Genomic DNA, 20,082 nt, shown 5'->3' on the forward strand with positions numbered 1-20,082 from the left:
TGCTCACAGAAAAATTTAAAAGAAATCGAATTTAAATAAAAAACAATTGAAGAAAATCGAATTTTCATGGAAATATTTAAAATAAATCGAATTTTCATAGAAAAATTAAAAAAATCGATTTTTCATAGAAAAATTACAAAAAATCGAATTTTCATACAAAATTTGATGAAAATCGAATTTGCGCCGAAACTTTGTTAGAAAGAGAATATTTTAGAGAAAATCGTATTTTCGTAGAAGAACTAAAAAATTGAATTTTTGTAGAAGATTGGTTGAAAATCAATACCAGGCTGATGAAATTCGAGGAAATATTTAAAGAAAATCGAATTTTCATAGAAAATTTAATGAAGATCGAATTTTCATAAAAAATTAAATGAAAATCGAAATTTCCTACAAAATTCTACGAAAATCTAATTTTCGTAGGAAATTTAAGCAAATCGAATTTTCTTACAAATATTTTTGAAAACCAAATTTTTGGAGAAAATTTTATGAAAATCGGATTTTTGTAGGAAATTTTTTAAATATCGAATTTTCATTGGAAATTTTATGAAAGTCTAATGCTCACAGAAAAATTTAAAAAAAATCGAATTTTAATAAAAACAAAATTGAAGAAAATCGAATTTTCATGGAAATATTTAAAATAAATCGAATTTTCATAGAAAAATTACAAAAAATCGATTTTTCATAGAAAAATTACAAAAAATCGAATTTTCATACAAAATTTGATGAAAATCGAATTTGCACCGAAAATGTGATAGAAAGAGAATTTTTGGAAAAAATCGAATTTTCGTAGAAGAACTAAAAAATTGAATTTTTGTAGAAGATTGGTTGAAAATGATACCAAGCTGATGAAATTCGATGAAATATTTAAAGAAAATCGAATTTCCATAGAAAATTTGAAAAAAATCGAATTTTCATAGAAAATTTGATGAAAATCTAATTTTCATAAGAAAATTTGATGGAACTCGAATTATTACCAAAAAATATGATAAAAATCGAATTTCTATAGGAACAAATGTTGATTAAAAAAATTGATAAAAATAGAATTTTTATAAAAAATTTGAGGAAAATTAATTTTGATAAATCGAATTTTCATAGAAAATATAATAAAAATCGAACTTTCATAGAAAATTTAATAAAAATTGAATTTTCATAGAAAAATTTAAAGAAAATCGAATTTTCATAGAAGAATTTAAAGAAAATCGAATTTTCATAGAAAACTTTAAAGAAAATTTAATTTCATAAATTAGATTTTCATCAAATTTTTTGTTGACAAAAAAATGTGATTTTCATAGAAAATTTTATGAAAACCGAATTTTTGTAAGAAAATTGAAAATCAAATTTTCATAGAAATGTGATGAAAATCGAATTTCCATATGAAAAGTTGATGAATGGCGAATTTTCACAGAATATTTTATTAAATCGAATTTTTATAGAAATGTGATGCAAATATAAATTTTCATAGAAAATGTAATAAAAACCTTTTTAATCCATTAAAAGTAGAATTTTATAGAAAAATTGAAATTTTCTACAAAACAAAAATTTAATTTTAACATAAATTCAATTTCAATAAGAAATATTTTTTTTCATAACTACAAACCTTGTTTTTATGGTTGTCCCCTTAACTGCTTTCTTAAATAACCAAAAATTAAAAACAATTATTAATTTTTTTTAATAAACAAATAAAAATTATTTTTTATTTAATAATATGTAAAAATTTCCTTTTTTTAACATAAAAAGAAATAACTTAAATAATGTACACATATAAAATTTAAGGTATAAAGATTTGTTGCACTGGGTTTACTGTGTTCTTTTGATTTCAGCTTAGAGGTGAATTTAAAAAAAATATATTTTTAAAAAAATTTCATTAGAATTCCTTATAAAAATTTAAACCATCTTTAAGATGGACTAGATAGAGTTCAAGTAAATGGAAAATAGAATTCCATTTCCAATATAGAAATATATTTAAAATTGCCACAATAAGTTTGTATAAAAATAATTTCTAATTATTATAAATATGAAAATAGGGAAAATAAAATTAAGGTGTTTTTGGTATAATTGTGCAATATATAGAAAATTAAAAACAAAAATAAAAAATACAACAAAATCTTTCTATAATTTTGTTTTAAAGAGTATTCTAGAAATTAAATATTTTATATATATATACAAGCTAGGATTTATTAAATTAAATTTGTATTTTTTTTCAAGATATTTATATTCAAATATTACATATATATTTATATTATTGCTATTGGTTGTTTCATGGTTTGGATTAAATTTCATTTACAAATATTAAGTATAGTTAAGTGCCTGGTCACTTTTGTAATTTCTATATATGTTTATATATAATTATATAATATATTATAAATTATTTTTTGTTTTTATTCTTTGCTACAGCTGATTTTTATATTTTTTAATATGTATAGTTTTTTACAATGTATTTTTACAATTTCTTTAATACCTAATTTTTTTTTTATAAAAACAAATGCCATACGTTTCACGTATTTGTGTGTGTGTAGTTTTTTTTTTAATTTTCGGGGTAATTTTTGTTTTTAGTTTTGGAGTGGATAAGAGGTTAAAATTTGGATATGTTTACTTGAAGTCAAAAATTACATTAAAATTTGAGTACTAAACAAAATTGAGCTTTAAAATATTTGTTGTAATTTTCATAAAGAATAAGTGCGGAACGGAGCAAAGAAAGGAAGAACACCAAATATTGTTTTCATTTAATTTATATTTATATGCTCTTGAAGGGATGATGAAAACTAAGTCAAATTGTGTGGAAATTCCTAGAAATATTGGAATATAAACGATTTTTTTTTGATAATTTTAGTTGTTTCTTGTTAGAGACGTTTTTTTTTTTTATAAAATCGATCCACAATAATTCTTTACCAAAATTTTGAGCTATTTTTTGAGACCTCTTTTATTATTTAAAATGAACTAAAACACTTAATATAAAATGACTTTATTTCAAAAGAAATAATAAAAATAAAAATATTTGTTTTAAATAATTTAAAGATATTTTGTTTTTTCTTTCATTTGAAGCTATATACACAAGGAACAGTAGTAATCTTAGAAAAGAAAAATTGAGACTTAGACAAGAAATGGTTTAACTATTTTATACAACTTTCAGCTATTTAATATAAATTTGTATATAATTTTTAATTTTTTTTTTAAATATTTTTTTTACGTTTTCTTTATTTAGATATTTTTTGTGTTTTTTTTTTGTATTTTTTTTTTATTTTTCTAAAGATTTATATTTAAATTACACTACTTGACATCCACTATAAGAGGAACTTCACTGATATCGATAAAATTTGTTGGCGTTTCAGGGCCATTATCGGCACTCAATTCTTCCTTAGCTTTAATACTTACAGCTGTTGTAGAATTCCTCCGGGAACTGGTGGAGGAATTCGAGATAACGGCGTTAGGTGTCGTTGACCGTTTTGTATATGACGCCGTTGATGATGATGGCTCTCCACCCATGCCATTATTGTTGGCTGTTGTTGATGAAGTGGCTGTTGACAGCAACGATGATGTTGCCGATGTCACCGAAGCCGATGATGAGGCCGATGATAGACCTGATGATACCAAGGCTGCAGCCGCTGCTGCTGCTGCTGCCGTTGAGGCCACATTCGCTGGCATCATGACCACATCTTTGGTGAAACTTGTGGCAAAATCATGTTCATCTATCGCACTTTGACAATTGGCCATTAAGGCGATGCGTTGTTGTTGCTGTTGCAAACATTGATTGGCATTAACGGCTGCTGCAGCCATCATCATGGCCGCATCGCAGTAATTTGTTAGCATAGCCGTTGTACTAGAAGCCTGTATGGCAGCCGCCGACGATACAGCTGCCGCCGCATATTGCGATGTATTGGCCATTAAAGCTGATTGGGTTAATTGATGATAGTCATTGCCAAAAAATGTTGTACCATAATTAACACCAATACCACCGGCACAATTGCCACCACCTCCGCCAACTGTATCCCCAGAACCTGGCGGTGGTGGTGGTGACGATGTTGATGACACAGTGCCTGCTGCAACATTTCTGGGCGGCGTTGTAGTGATAGTCGATGTACTACAACTACTACCGCTATTGCTACTATTACTGTTACTCTGGACAGTGACAGTTTGCATAGACGATGCATGAGCCGTAGTAGCTTCATCATTTGCTCCAACACTGCTGTTGCTATTGCTGGCAAAATTGTTGTAGTCATTCGCAGTAGCATTACTGCTGGTGCCACCAAAACAACCATATAGCCCACTGTGTGAGGTCTGCTGTAATGTCTGCTGATGTTGCAGATGTTGTTGATGATGATGCAGCTGCGGCTGTTGCTGCTGCTGTTGATGATGATGATGATTATATTGCTGGTGTTGTTGTTGATGCTGGTGGTATTGTTGTTGCTGCACTACCGTGGATGATCAAGTTGTTGTCAATTGTCTCCACATTGTGTGTCACATCGATGGTAAATAAGGCCAAGAGAAACTATTACCGGACAATAGCATGTCTCGTATCAGTGTTTCAATGGGTGTCTTACCGACTAGACGCACAAAAAATAATTGCTCAATGACCTAAAAAAAACAAAGAAAAAGAAAGAAGAATCGAAAAATAGGAAATGATTAATTGAATGAAACTAATGCTTGGAGATAAAGGAAATTTATGGTTTTCAAAACAATACAAAGTTGAGTGTAAGATAAATTTTTAAGCTGTTGAAATTAATAGGTAGAATAATGTTGCGATGTTCCTACTGTTCCCATCTACTATATGCTCACTATTCAATTAAATTTTCAAAATAAAAATTATAAAATTCTTAAAAAAACAAAAGTAATAGGAACCTGTAAAGTATGACGAAATTTTCTAAAACAAAAACATTGGACAAAATTGTCTATAGAAAAAAAATTGACGAAATTTTTTATAGAAATAATATTTTGACAAAATTTTCTATAGAAATAAAATTTCGACAAAATTTTCTATAGAAAAAATATTTCGGTAAAATTTTCTATGGAAATAAATTTTTGGCCAAATTTTCTATAGAAATAATATTTCGACAAAATTTTCGATATACATAAATTTTTGACGAAATTTTCTATGGAAATAAAATGTCGTCAAAATATTCTATAAAAAAAATTTCCGTAGTTAAACTAACGCTAAATTTAACTTATTTTTATTGGAAAAAATTATTTACTAGTAGTTAAATTTTATTATTTTTTTCCAAATTTTCTACAGCTTAATGAAATCTTACTTTTTTTAAGTATGTCTCAAAAATTTTATGAACTAAACGTGGGTATAAAGTTCAATGACCGTATACATATGTTCAATATGAACTAAAACAAACGAAGATTTTCGTACGATTCCCAAAAATAGTAAGAATGAACTACTGTATGGTTAAAATGGTGATGATTTGGCGCCAATGATTTTCTTCTTTTGTTTTAGTTTATTTTTTTTTCTTCTATGAAAAGATGTAATTTCGTGATCTGCAATTAAAACGTACAACATGGCATTAAATTTTCCTCGTTTTAAGAACGCTTTGTGGAAATCTCAAAATGTGGATTAAAAATTAGTTAAATTTTCGTGAGAGGTAGTTCATTCTTCCTATAAAACAGTTCACTTTTTTTTTCGGTGTATAAAAATAAAAATTAAAAGAAATTTTATGTGGAAATGAAATTTCAAAGAAATTTTTATAAAACAAATATAAAGAATTTTATATAGAAATAAAATTTCAAAGAACATAAATTTTTGACGAAATTTTCTATGGGAATAAAAATTTAGACGAAATTTTCTATGGAAATAAAATTTCGACAAAATATTCTATAAAAATAAAAATTAGAAGAAATTTTATATAGAAATGAAATTTCACAGAAATTTTATATAGAAACAAAATTTCAAAGATATATTCTATAGAAATAAAAATTCGAGAAAATTTTCTATGGAAAAAAAATTCTAATAAATTTTATATAAAAATAAAAAATTCTAAGAAATTTTATATAAAAATACAATTTCAAAGAAATTATCTATAGAAAAAAAAATTTCAAAGAAATTATCTATAGAAATTATATTTCGAAGAAATTTTCTAAAAATAAAATTGCCACGAAATATATTTAATATAATATTTTTTTAATTTAATTTATATCATTTTTATTTACTTCATTTTTTAATAATTACATTATTTTATTAATTAAAGTAAATTATATTTAGTGTGATATAGTGATTTAGCTTGATATATTAATTATTTATATGACAAATATGGAAAATTTCTCTACTATACCGCATAAATAAAGGCTCACTCTATTAGTTTTAGATCAATAACGGAAATAATAGATTATGACATTAAAAATAACTGTATAAATATATATAATAGATGGGAACAGTTGGAATCTCGCATGTGAATACTATCCTAAAGAGGCTAACAACTTTATTAAAATTTCTTTAAACAACTACTCAACATTGTTTGTTAATTTTTTATTTTAAAATGCAATTAATTAATATACTATTTTTTTTAATATTTAAATATTTACTTACTTGGGATGACACAGTTCTCAATGATGGCAGCCTTAATAATAATTTTCCAAATCTTGTTGGTTGATTGGGATACTGCGTTCGGCAATATTCTTCCAAAGCACATTGAGATTTTTCTTGCAGGGATTCTATATGGGTGACATCAGATAAACCACAGGCATCTAAAATTATAACATAGAAAAGAAATCCCAAAAATTGATTTTTAGGAAAAATAAAAAAATTAATTTAATTACATTTTTAAATAATTGAATTTAATTAAATAAATAACTTATATACTTATAAGAGTTTAGCATATGCCTTAAAACCGCAAACCTATTTATTGTTTTCATGTATTTGCTCCTATCTATATTGACAATAATTTTATTTCACAAGAACCGCTAAAAACTGCTTTGTGCCAGCTAAAAATTACTTTTAGTGCAAAAGCTTTGCGCTATAATAAAATGTCGTTGGTCATAGACTTTAAAATTTTTTTGTCATTGAAAATTAATTTCAAGAATTTCTTGGCTCTTAATTACATCTAATCAAATGACTGAATGAATATCTAAACAAAGACTTAATTAATATGGGGACCAATATCAGAGAATAAAAAAATGTAAGAGTCACAAAGAAGAATGGAGAATTGGGGTGCTTGAAGTAGAGAAACAAACAATGAAATGGACAAAAATTATCCGACGATAAAAAATAGAAATAGTATTTTCTAAAGATGTAAATTTTTGACACAATATTGACAGAATTGTATTTCTCTTTCATATCATTGGAAATAAACTTTGGAGGAATTTTTCAATAGAAAAAAATTCCAACGAAATTTTCTATAGAACTAAAATTTTGACAAAATTTCTATGGAAAAAATTTTCCTCGAAAATGTTATCGAAATTTAAAATTATGGAAATAAAATTTCGATGACAGTTTTATAGAAATAACATTTTCAGCGAATTTTCTAAAGAATATAAATTTGCTACAGAAATAAAATTTTGATGAAATTTTCTATACAAATAAAATTTCCATGACATTTTCTACTGAAATAAAATTTCTATAAATTTTTTATAGAAATATAAACTCAATTAAATTTTTATAGAAATAAATGTCGACATTTTATTAGAATAATTTCGAACAACTTTCGAATAACAAAATTTTCTAGAGAATAAAGTTTTGGGAAAATTTGGGATAGAAATAAAATTTGCACGACATTTTTTGTTGAAATAAAATTTCACAGAATTTTTTAGTTTTAAAATATTGATGAAATTTTGTATAGAAATATTTTTTTTTTTACAAAATTTCTATCAAAATAAAATGTAGACGAAATTTCTTATAAATTTGGACGAAATTTTCTATAAGAGTAAAATTTCGACGAAATTTTCTATATGAGTAAAATTTCGACGAAATTTTCTATAGAAATAAAATTTTGACGAAATTTTTTATAGAAATAAAATGTGGACTACATTTTTATAGAAATAAAATTTCAAAGAAAGTTTTTATAGAAATCAAATTTAAAAGATTTTATTTTTCATTTTTAAAATGTTGTACAAATTTTCTATAGAAATAAAATTTCTACGAAATTTCTATGAAAATGAAATTTCGACAAAATTTTCTATAGAAATAAAATTTTAATGAAAAATAAAATTTCGACGAAATTTTTTATAGAAATAAAATGTCAAAGAATTTTCTTTTAATTTTAAAAATTTTTACGGAAATTTTTATATAAATAAAATTTCTACGAAATTTTTTTATAGAAATAAAATTTTGATAAAATTTTGTATAGAAAGAAAGTTTTGATTAAATTTTTTTTTAGAAATACAAAACTGGATGAAATTTTCTATAAAAATAAACTTTATTTCGTAGAAAATAAATTTTATGAAAATAAACTTTGATGAAATTTTCTATAGAAATAAAGTTTCGAGGAAGTTTTCTATGGAAATAAAATTTCGAGAAAGTTTTCTACAGGAATAAAAATTTTTTTTGTAGAAATAAAATTTCGAGAAATTTTTCTTTTGAAATAAAATTTCGATGAAATTTTCTAAAAATTTCGACTAAATTTTCTCTACAATACAATTTCTATGAAAATTTCTATAGATATAAAATTTCAACAAAATTTTCCATAGAAATAAAATTCCGGCGGAATTCTCTATAGAAAAAAATTTTCTATAGAAATAAAATTTCGACAAACATTTTTAGAGATATAAAAATTTGACGAAATTTATTTCGAAAAATAATATTGAGAGCAAGAGGATCGACGAAATTTTCTATAGAAATAAAACTTAAATGAAAAATTCTATGGGAATAAAATTTCGACGAAATTTTTTAAAGATATATAATTTGGACGAAATTTTTTATAGAAATAAAATGTCAAAGTTTTTTTTTTTTTAATTTTAAAATGTTGAGGAAATTGTTATAGAAATAAAATTTTGATAAAATTTTATATAGAAAGAAAGTTTTGATTAAATTTTCTTTAGAAATAAAATTTGAATGAATTTTTTTTTATAAAACTAACATTTCTACGAAATTTTTATGAAAATAAACTTTGATGAAATTTTCTATAGAAATAAACTTTGCTGAAATTTTCTATAGAAATAAAGTTTCAAAGAAATTTTCTATAGAAATAACATTTCGAGGAAGTTTTCTATGGAAATAAAATTTCGAGGAAGTTTTCTATGGAAATAAAATTTCGAGGAAGTTTTCTACAGAAATAAAATTTCGAGGGAATTTTTTGTAGAAACAAAATTTCTAGAAATTTTTCTTTAGAAATAAAGTTTCGATGAAATTTACTAATAATTTCGACTAAATTTTCTATATAAATACAATTTCTATGAAATTTTCTATAGATATAAAATTTTAACAAAATTTTCCATAGAAGTAAAATTTCGGCGGAATTCCTTTAAAAAAATAATATTTTGACAAAATTTTCTATAGAAATAAAATTTCGACAAAATTTTGTAGAGATATAAAACTTCGACGAAATTTATTTCGAAAAATTATATTGAGAGCAAGAGGATCAGAAATAAATATAATTTGAATTAATGTAATTTATTTAAAATTAGATTATTTTTATTTGTTTATCTATTAAAATAAATCCTTTCAGCCACCATAAACTACAACTCAAAAATAAAATAAGTAAACATATCACAAGTTATTGTGTTAATAATTTCTTCCAAGGATTAAATTACCCAACTTAAAAATCCCAAACATTTATTTCTATAGATTTTCCATAAGAAAATTTAGGTCAATAGGTTTATTTATACACTCTCTAATATTAATAGCAGATTTCATGATTATGACCAAAGCTCTATTGGGCTTAAACCCCAAAATTATGTATCATTTATTTTGCAATGGCATCAATGTGTCGCATTGAAGCCTGCAACTTTGTGGTTTTCTTAGTCAACTCGTGGTAAGCTACTGTCTGAATGTGTGTGTATGTATACGGTGTTTGTCTTAAGTCCATGCTAAAGTATTTAATTTCCTTACAAACCTCTATGGCGATAGATGGAAGTATGTGGTGATTCTGTCTGCTGTATATAAAACTATCAATTAATGTCCATTTAAATTGACCATAAATATGTGGTTAATATTGTCGTGGCGCGTCGCATATTGCGATATCGTTAGAAGTGGAGAGAGAAAGAGAGGAAAAGCATACAATATATACAGAAATATGGAAGTTTCGACTTGGGTTTTGCCTTCGACACTTTATCGCTTTTGTGGTATAACCATGTTAGTGATGTCTGTTTGGATTGACACTTTTGTTTTTTTGTTGTGTTGCGCCATGTGCTTGGAAAGCTTAGAGATACATGTCCAGATATTAAAGCAAATTGAACAGTAGTTGCGGTTTTTTTTTGTGTTAATACATGATCATTAGAAGTTATATCAATACCATAACATTGGCTTGCAGCATTTTTTATTGGATAACTATTTTTACAATTAAAATTTTAAGATTGTGAAGACTCATAATAATATAGAAATAAAGAAATAATATAACCGGTGTGGGTCTATCTATTCCAGTTTTCTAGAAGAAATTTAGTAGTTTTTATTATATGCTTATAAAAGCAATAGTTTTTATTGGTTTTTATATATATTTTTTAAAATTTTATTTTATATAGATTTTCTTAGCTTCAGTTAACTTAATTTAATCTAAGTTAAGCTATACTGAACAATCAGTGAAACCACCGGGAAGAAAACTTTTGATTGATTTTAGAAAATTTTGAATATTTTTAGAAAATTGTAACTTAACAGTATTACAAACGCTGGCATCACGCCGATATCACAAAAATAAGTAAAAATTTTTCGACAAATACTAGAAAATTTATTAGACATAAATAATTTTTTTTCACTTGTTTTTGAATCTTGTAGTTTGAAGGAAAAAATTGAAAGAATGTCTTTAGTGACATAGGAAGTTCATGGTGGACACATTTGTAGTAATATTTAAAATTTAAAGAAATAATTAACTATTTTGTGAGATATACGAATTTAGTAAATCTTTATGCTTAATTTGTGTAAAAGTTTTTCCCGCTTTTTAGTTCATTTAACTAAAATCCGCAAAAAAAAATATTAGAGTAAAGTAAACTTTCTCCAAACATAATAATTCCATGAACTAAAATTTAACTTTATAAATTGGCTTAAGTGAAATAAAGAGTTCACTTTTTTTTGAGTGTAATATAGTTAATTTTGTTTCGTTTATTATATTCTATTTAATTTATTTTAATTTAAATTTAATTTCTTAATTTAAAATTTTAATTTTTTTCTATACCAAAATAAAATGATTTTCGGAGGAATTTTCTATAGCAATAAAACTTTGACATAATTTTTTATAGTAATACACTTTTTACAAAATTTTCTATAGAACTAAAATTTTGACAACCCGTTTAAAAATTGGGGGATCTAATTAGATATGATTAGATCTCAAAATTGGCCCCTTTAGATCTAAGCAGATTTACCCAGATATGATGAGACAAAATAAGATATAATTATATATAATTCCATATATGACGAGATATTACATCAGATCCAACTATATGTAGGCATAGATATAATTATATCTAAGACATTTGATCTAGGCCAATATTGAGATCTGATCAGATCTAATTCAATAGTAATTAGATATGATTAGATCTTACCATTTTTCGGATCTAGTCATATCTAATCGTATCAAATTAGATCTCTCGATTTTTACTCGGGAACATTTTCTATAGATATAAAATTTTGAGAAAATCTTTATAGTAAAAAAAAAATTGACAAATTTTATATAGAAATAATATTTCGACAAAATTTTCTATAGAAATAAAACTTTGAAAAAATTTTCTATACAGATAAAATTTTGAAAAAATTTTCTATAGTGATAAAATTTTTACAAAATATTCTATAGAGATAAAATGTTCACAAAAATTTCTATACAAAAAAATTTTCACAAAATTTTTTTTTATATATAAAGTTTTGACAAAACTTTCTATAGAAATAAAATTTTGATAAAATTTTCTATAGAGATAAAAATTTTGACAAAATTTTCTATAGAGATAAAAATTTTGACAAAATTTTCTATAGAAATAAAATTTTGACAAAATTTTCTATAGAAATAAAATTTTGACAAAATAGAAATAACATTTTGACAAAATTTTCTATAGAAATTAGATTTTGACAAAACTTTCTATAGAAATAAAATTTTGACAAAATTTTCTATGGAAATTAAATTTTGACAAAATTTTCTTTAGAAATCAAATTTTGACAAAATTTTCTTTAGAAATCAAATTTTGGCAAAATTTTCTATAGAAATAAAATTTTGACAGAAATAACATTTGACAAAATGTTCTATACAAACGAAATTTTAACAAAATTTTCTATAGAAAAGAAATATTGACATAAGTTTCTATAGAAATAAAATGTTGACAAAATTTTCTATAGAAATACAATTTGGACAAAAGTTTCTATATAGATAAAAATTTGACAAAATTTTCTATAGAAATAAAATTTTGAAGAAATTTTTTATAGTAAAAAAAATTTACAAATTTTTCTATAGTTATAAAATTTCGACAACATTTTCTATTCGAATAAAATTTCGACAACATTTTTTATTGGAATAAAATTTTAACAAAATTTTCTATAGAAATAAAATTTTGACAAAATTTTCTATAGAAATAAAATTTTGACAAAATTTTCTATAGAAATAAAATTTTAACAAAATTTTATATAGAAATAAAATTTTCGAACAAATTTTCAATGGAAATAAATTTTCGATCAAATTTTCAATAGAAATAAAAATTCGACCAATTTTTCTATAAATATAAAATTTCGACGAAATTTTCTATAGAAATAAAATGTTGACAAAATATTGTATAGAAATAAAACTTTGACAAAATTTTCTATAGAAATAAAATTTTGACAAAATTTTCTATAGAAATAAAATTTTAACAAAATTTTCTATAGAAATAAAATTTTGACAAAATTTCCTATAGAAATAAAATTTTGACAAAATTTTCTATAGAGATAAAATTTTGCAAATATTTTCTATAGAAATAAAATTTTGAAAAAAATTGTCTACAGGAATACAACTTGGAGAAAATTGTCTATAGAGATAAAATTTTGACAAAATTTTCTACAGAGATTAAATGTTGACAAAATTTTCTATAGATATAAAATTTTGACAAAATTTTATATAGAAATAAAATTTTGATTAAAATTTTTATAGAAATAAAATTTCTACAACATTTTCTATTTAAATAATATTTCGACAACATTCTCTATTGAAATAATATTTCGACAACATTTTCTATTGAAATAAAATTTTGACAAAATTTTCTATAGAAATAAAACTTTGACAAAATTTTCTATGGAAATAAAACTTTAACAAAATTTTCTATAGAGATGAAATTTTGACAAAATTTTCTATTGAAATAAAATTTTTACAAAATTTTCTAAAGAAATTAAATTTTGACAAAATTTTCTACAGAAATTAAATATTGACAAAATTTTCTATAGAAATAAAATTTTGAGAAAGTTTTCTATAGAAATAAAATTTTGAAAAAAATTTTATTTCTATAGAAATTAAATTTTGACAAAATTTTCAATAGAAATAAATTTTCGACCAAATTTTCAATAGAAATAAAATTTCGACGAAATTTTCTACAGATAAACAATTTCGACGAAATTTTCAATATAAATAAAACTTTGAGAAAATTTTCTATAGAAATAAAATTTTGAGAAAGTTTTGTATAGAGATAAAATTTTGACAAAATTTTCTATAGAAATAAAATTTTTGTAAAATTTTCTATAGAAATAAAATTTTTACAAAATTTTCTATAGAAATTAAATTTTGACAAAATTTTCTATAGAAATAAAATTTTGAGAAAGTTTTCTATAGAAATAAAGTTTTGAAAAAAATTTCTATAGAAATAAAATTTTGACAAAATTTTCAATAGAAATAAAATTTTGACAAAATTTTCAATAGAAATAAATTTTCGACCAAATTTTCAATAGAAATAAAATTTCGACCAAATTTTCTACAGATAAAAAATTTCGACGAAATTTTCAATATAAATAAAACTTATATTAAATTTACTATAGAAATAAAATTTTGAGAACATTTTCTATAGAAATAAAATTTTTTAATAGAGATACAATTTCTACGAAATTTTGATAGAAATATAATTTTGACAAAATTTTCTCTAATATATAAAGCTTCGACGAAATGTTCTATTGAAGTTCACCACTGTCGTATCACAATGGACTGAATAGTCTAAGTGAGTCTGAGATATCTGGGTGCCACTATACCTAACCTTTTATTGAAATAAAATTTCGACAAAATTTTCTATAGAAGTAAAATTTGGACTAAATTTTCTAATATGGGACAATGGAAATGGTGACCAACTAGGAAAATATTTTTTTGACTATCCATATTTTTTTATTGGTAATTAAATTTGTTTTCCAATATACACTCTACTAGTAAATATTAGTAATTTATTTAGCTTTTACTTTATATCATCAATATAAAATCCAAGTACCATCAACATCTCGTTTATTTCCTTATAAAGCCCCCAAAGCAATATTTCGAGCATACGGGCGGCTACCATATAACAACTAAAGCCGGCAAAAAAAAATTATAGAAAAAATATTGCTTGTAACACCACTTTGAGATTACACAATTTTGTTATTCTTCTTCGACTGTTTTTTTTTCTCACTCAAAATCCTAGGCTCTCGGTTTGATATGAAATTCCAATTTTCTTTTGCATTGTGCTTTCCAATCATCAAGATTTATGGTATGTTTGCTTTAAATTAGCCTTAGATTTGCTCTGCAAATCAATGGCGGCACTTTATAGATAGATAGTCAGCCAGTCAGTTAGCTGGCTAGCCGGTTGTGGTGGATATTATATATATATTCATATGAAGGCTAGATTTTAACGCCTATTTATTTATGGAATTGAAAATTTCCAAAAGAAAACCAAATTGCTAATAAATGAAAAATTATTATGAATGTTTAATTTGGGAACTATGCAATGGACCCGCTGAGTTTTTCTTATTATTTACTAAAGTGTGGTACAAAAAAAGTTGAAGCACGTTTGTTTGGATAAATGAGAAAGAAAAATATACTAACGATTAAGGAAATTGGATTTTTGCAAAAAAAAAGTGTAGAAGCAAAGTTCAAGGAAAGCGAATGTTCCGGTTTGATGCTTCAAGAAATCAAACGATGGAATCAAGTTAAATGATCCGATTTGGGTGCTATTATTAAATCATTATTAAAGGACGGACATTCTCTGAAATCCTAGGACGACCTTGCCTAAACCTTTGGTATATGGTAAATAGGACTCAAATCCATACATCAAGGGTCTATGTTAGTTTTGTCTGTCCGAGAAAGGAAATTCGTGTATGGTACCATCTCCCAATTACACTTCTTAATCATAAGGGGAAATTTCAGTGTGACCTAATGAAAGTGATCCTGCTTCAAGAAGTCGATGATCAAGTAGTCCTGTCTGATGCTTCAAGAAGTCGAAAGTGGGGATCCGTTAACATGGTCTGATTTGGGGATTATTCATTAGCGTAGTAAGGCCTCTGGGGGGAGGGCTTAGCCCCTTCCAGAAAAAAATTACCCCCCCCCCTAGAATGTAAAAACCTATATATGATTTTCCATTATATATTGTTACTGTAGTATATATAGGGGGGCTATAGCCCCCCTGGTTAAAAATGTCTAGATACGGCAATGGGATTATTCGTAAATATAATTTTTATAAAGACGGACGGCTTCAAGAAGTCGAACGTGGGAGTCCGTTAACATGGTCTGATTTGGGAGTTATTCTTATATAATTGTTGTAAGGACGGACATTCTCTGAAATCCTAGGGCGATCTTGCCTGAACCTTTTGTATATAATAAATAGGACTCAAATCCATACATCTAGGGTCTATGTTAATTTTGTCCGTCCGAGAAAGGACATCGAATGAAAGTCGCCCTGTCTGAATGCTCAATGTGTAGATTATTCTTATGTATAGTTGTCAGAAGGACGGACATTCGCTGAAATTCTACGATAATCTAGCATGGTCTTCTGTATAGAATGAGCACACCTAAGGATTCAGTAATAAGGCCACAAGCTAAGACTTCAAATCCTTAAATAAGTTCCTATGATTCTCGGTCCGTCCGAGCTCAGGGCCATTTTGCATACACTCAAAAAAAAATTATGCAATTTGGGAGAAATGATTCTCGTATGAAATTTCTATAAGAAATTAGCATATAAGACCCACATTGAATCATCTCACCCAGCCAGATCTTACTAGAGACTATGGAAATGTGGATTAGCCAACACTGAAACATATGTATAGTCAGACTTGTATGATGCGTATCTGGCATTTTTGTTTTCAATAGCATAATAATACCAATTCCTTAATCTTCATGTCCAATTAGCTCGCATTTAAAATTGTAATTAATGTAAAGTACACACAAAAAAAATTTCTGATTCAGTCACGAAATTAATTGATCCAATTAATTTTTAATTGAAATGTCTTCAATCACAGAAATGATAGTATCAATTAAAAAATTAATTGAAGGTCAATTAAAAGGTTAATTGATCCAATTAAAAAATTAATTGATGCTATTATTTTTGTGATTGATTTTTGTTTCAATTAAAAAATTTGTTGAATCAATTAAATTTTTAATTGAATATTTTTTAAAACTCAATTAAAATTTTAATTGGAAAATTTTTCGTGAAATTTTTTTGTGTGTAATTGATTTGAACGAAAAACCAGCCTGCGTTGATATCACACAGAAAAAAATTCACGAAAATTTTTTCAATTAAAATTTTAATTGCGTTTTAAAAACTATTCAATTAAAAATTTAATTGATTCAACAAATTTTTTAATTGAAACAAATATCAATCACAAACATTAATAGTATCAATTAATTTTTTATTTGGATCAATTAATTTTTTTAATTGGCCTTCAATTAATTTTTTAATTGATACTATCATTTCTGTAATTGAAGACATTTCAATTAAAAAAATAATTGAATCAATTAATTTTGTGATTGAATAAAAAAAAAATATGTGTCAGGCTAACATAAAAAAAAGTTTACTTAGATCTAAAGATTTTGACCTTCCTTTAAGGATTTTGGTATTGATTCCGAGCCATTTATTGAATTTTCATTCTATTTTCCGGTATATTAAAAAAGCTATTCACGTACAAACAAATGTCAGTTTAAAAATCCAAATTATGACGGATATTTCGAAGTAAAAAAATATTTTCTTAATTCCAAAATAACTTTAAACCAAAGATGCTAAATCCTCAAAATAAGTCTTAGCCTGTATTTGAAACGTTTTTATCTTAAATCTAAAGATTCAATATTTCAGTTAATTTAAGGACGATTTCTTTAAATCAAAAATTCATTTCTTTACTTTAACGAAAATTGGCCTTAGCTTAAAGTCATGCAACATTAACGAAGGGACGCAAATTTTCTAAAATGTGTGTCCTAAATTTAATGAAAATTTTTTTTGAAACAAAGATTATAAATTTTCTTTTAATTAAAATTTCATTATTTTAAAGGAATATGTCCTTAGGTTAGGTTAGGTTAGGTGGCAGCCCGATGTATCAGGCTCACTTAGACTATTCAGTCCATTGTGATACCACATTGGTGAACTTCTCTCTTATCACTGAGTGCTGCCCGATTCCATGTTAAGCTCAATGACAAGGGACCTCCTTTTTATAGCCGAGTCCGAACGGCGTTCCACATTGCAGTGAAACCACTTAGAGAAGCTTTGAAACCCTCAGAAATGTCACCAGCATTACTGAGGTGGGATAATCCACCGCTGAAAAACTTTTTGGTGTTCGGTCGAAGCAGGAATCGAACCCACGACCTTGTGTATGCACCACGGTTGCTCCCAATATGTCCTTAATGGTGTGTAAATTGCGCATCCTCAAAATTGAGGTTGCGTAATCTTTGATATCATGAAATATTTTTTTCAGTGTATATGGTAGCCCCTTGTATGATATTTCGATCTCCCACTTGTATTTTGTATTCATAAGGGGGAATTTCAATCCTAAATTTCGATCTTTCCTATTTAATACTGTTGAATACTATGCAAATTATTTCACCATAGAAAAATTCTTAGAAATTAATTTATTTACCTAAGCAAAATATTGTGCCAATAGACTTCTTCATTTTCTAAAGAACCTTGGAATTTCTTGAAACCATTTAAATGAAAACGCTCGTATATGTAAAGCAAAATCCGAAATATATTCAAATGTAAATCAAAAGCTTAAATTATTTACGAATATATCGGCTGACCTCATTTCATTCTCTTATTATTCTCCATTAACAATCAAATACGCCGTTGTTTTTATTTTTTATTTTTTTTTAAAGCAATTGCTCATAAATTCAATTGTACTATGACCTCAGTGAAGAAAATAAAATAGGATCACTAAATCTTAACGAAAAAAAAAATACTTCCACATCCCCGTTCAAAAAATAACCAAAAAAAAAAGACAAGGTTTATTCAAAAACGTGTTGCATTGCCAAATATTCATAATGAACAATAAAAAAATCCTAATAAAGTTATAAACATTTTATAAAACAACATTTTGCGGCATCAACAACTCCCTTACAACTCCTTCACCAAGAATAAAAATAATTTTGTTATTGTTTTTTTTTCTATAGCAATGATGGCCAAAAAGTCAAAATAAAAAACCTAAAATATTTATGAGAAAGGTGGTGGTTATGATGGTGGTGTATACATTGCATCTATCCACGAAAAGAACCACAAAGACCATAAATATTAAGGCCACAATTTATAAATACTCAAAAACGGTTTAACCTTTTCTACACCATCATATTTTTGTCAAGTAACACAATTTAGTATATGAGCAAGTAGTACTGTTGAAAGATTTTTTTCTATAAATATTTTGGGGAATGATTTCTGTTTGTTTTGCGAATGCCAAAAAAAAAAAACAAAATAAATATTTTGCCTTCTTATTCCAGAGACCTGAAATGGGATGGTATACGTATGAAATATAAACTAAAGAAATTTTTGAGAGTATTGTGATTTTTGTCGGCTTGATGCTGGTACTTATGTATTTTTTTTTTTTTTGCTTCATAGAATCTCCTCGTTTTTTTTTTTTTTTGGCTATGGCATCAAACTTTAAAATGCATTTACGGTCATTATGCATTTAAGACATGCGGTCACGATCTTCACTAAGCAAAAAAAAGCAAAGCACAGCTACACTCATTCAACCTTATAGTCAGTCAGTTAGTTAATCCAAGTCACAGCTATAACAGCAGTCAGTGCTTACTGGACTGACGGACTGACTAACTGCTGGCCTGTATGAGACTAAACAAAAACAAAAATCCGAAAATTGAAAGAAAAAAAAAAACTTAAGTTACTCAAAGAAATTCAGCCAAGTTCATGTATTCATGGCCAAAACGAGGAATAACCGAAATTGTCTCTAATAGCAGAATCATCGTCATCTGTTGAGAAAGTATTTCGTTGCATTACTAAAGCATTTCTCTCTACCAAGGCTTGTCTTACACTTCCCATTCTTCTTGAAATACTATACCCTTTATTCCTATATTTTGAAGAGGCATAGCAAAAATATCTAGTAGGCATTATCAGGTACTACAAGGAATGTCTTTTATTTAATAGATGACTTGTTATTGGAAGAAAATTTGGAGGGACAATGGGTAAAAAATCAATATAAATAAAAATTAAAAGTTTTAAAAATTAAATTTAAAAATAATTCAATTAATCTTTAAATAAGATAATGAGAATAAAATTTTCAATATAAATACAAATAAAAAATATATATTAAATTAATCTCTAAATGTTATACCATTAGGTATTTAACGAGAACAAATATGTTGATTTTTTTTTTATTTTTTTTTTAAATTTTGAAAAGTCGATTATTCCAACTTTTTCTAAAATTGAAAAAGTTGAGTTTTAGATTTTATAAAAAGTAACGTGGCAACTTTTGACTTTTTAATGAATATTCAAAAATTAACTCATTTGATTTATTTAAATGTAATTTCACTCGGATTTAATTTAATTCAGTTAATAATATTTTTTATTTTAATATACCGTATTTTTTTAATTTAACTATAGTTTTATTTATAATTA

The 20,082-nt window shown here is 25.2% G+C and overlaps 2 protein-coding genes across 2 annotated transcripts in view; both read right to left on the reverse strand.

Annotated features, from left to right (window-relative positions):
- Window positions 1-1,655: 1,655 nt before the first annotated feature.
- On the reverse strand, window positions 1,656-4,137 carry LOC142220510 (uncharacterized). The gene has a single exon (XM_075289691.1). The coding sequence runs from the start codon at window positions 4,135-4,137 to the stop codon at window positions 3,268-3,270; it is 870 nt and encodes a 289-aa protein (XP_075145806.1). The 3' UTR covers window positions 1,656-3,267.
- Window positions 4,138-4,431: 294 nt separating this feature from the next.
- Window positions 4,432-20,082, reverse strand: part of LOC142220508 (steroid receptor seven-up, isoforms B/C-like) — a 63,300-nt gene continuing 47,649 nt past the window's right edge. The window contains exons 4-5 of the mRNA XM_075289690.1: window positions 6,521-6,678; window positions 4,432-4,572 (exon numbers count right to left, since the gene is read on the reverse strand). Coding sequence (XP_075145805.1) covers window positions 4,456-4,572; window positions 6,521-6,678 — 275 coding nt within the window. The 3' untranslated portion in view covers window positions 4,432-4,455. The remainder of the gene's footprint in view (window positions 4,573-6,520; window positions 6,679-20,082) is intronic.

This window comes from Haematobia irritans, chromosome 1, assembly GCF_050003625.1.
Source record: "Haematobia irritans isolate KBUSLIRL chromosome 1, ASM5000362v1, whole genome shotgun sequence".
Classification (NCBI taxonomy): Eukaryota; Metazoa; Arthropoda; class Insecta; order Diptera; family Muscidae; genus Haematobia; species Haematobia irritans.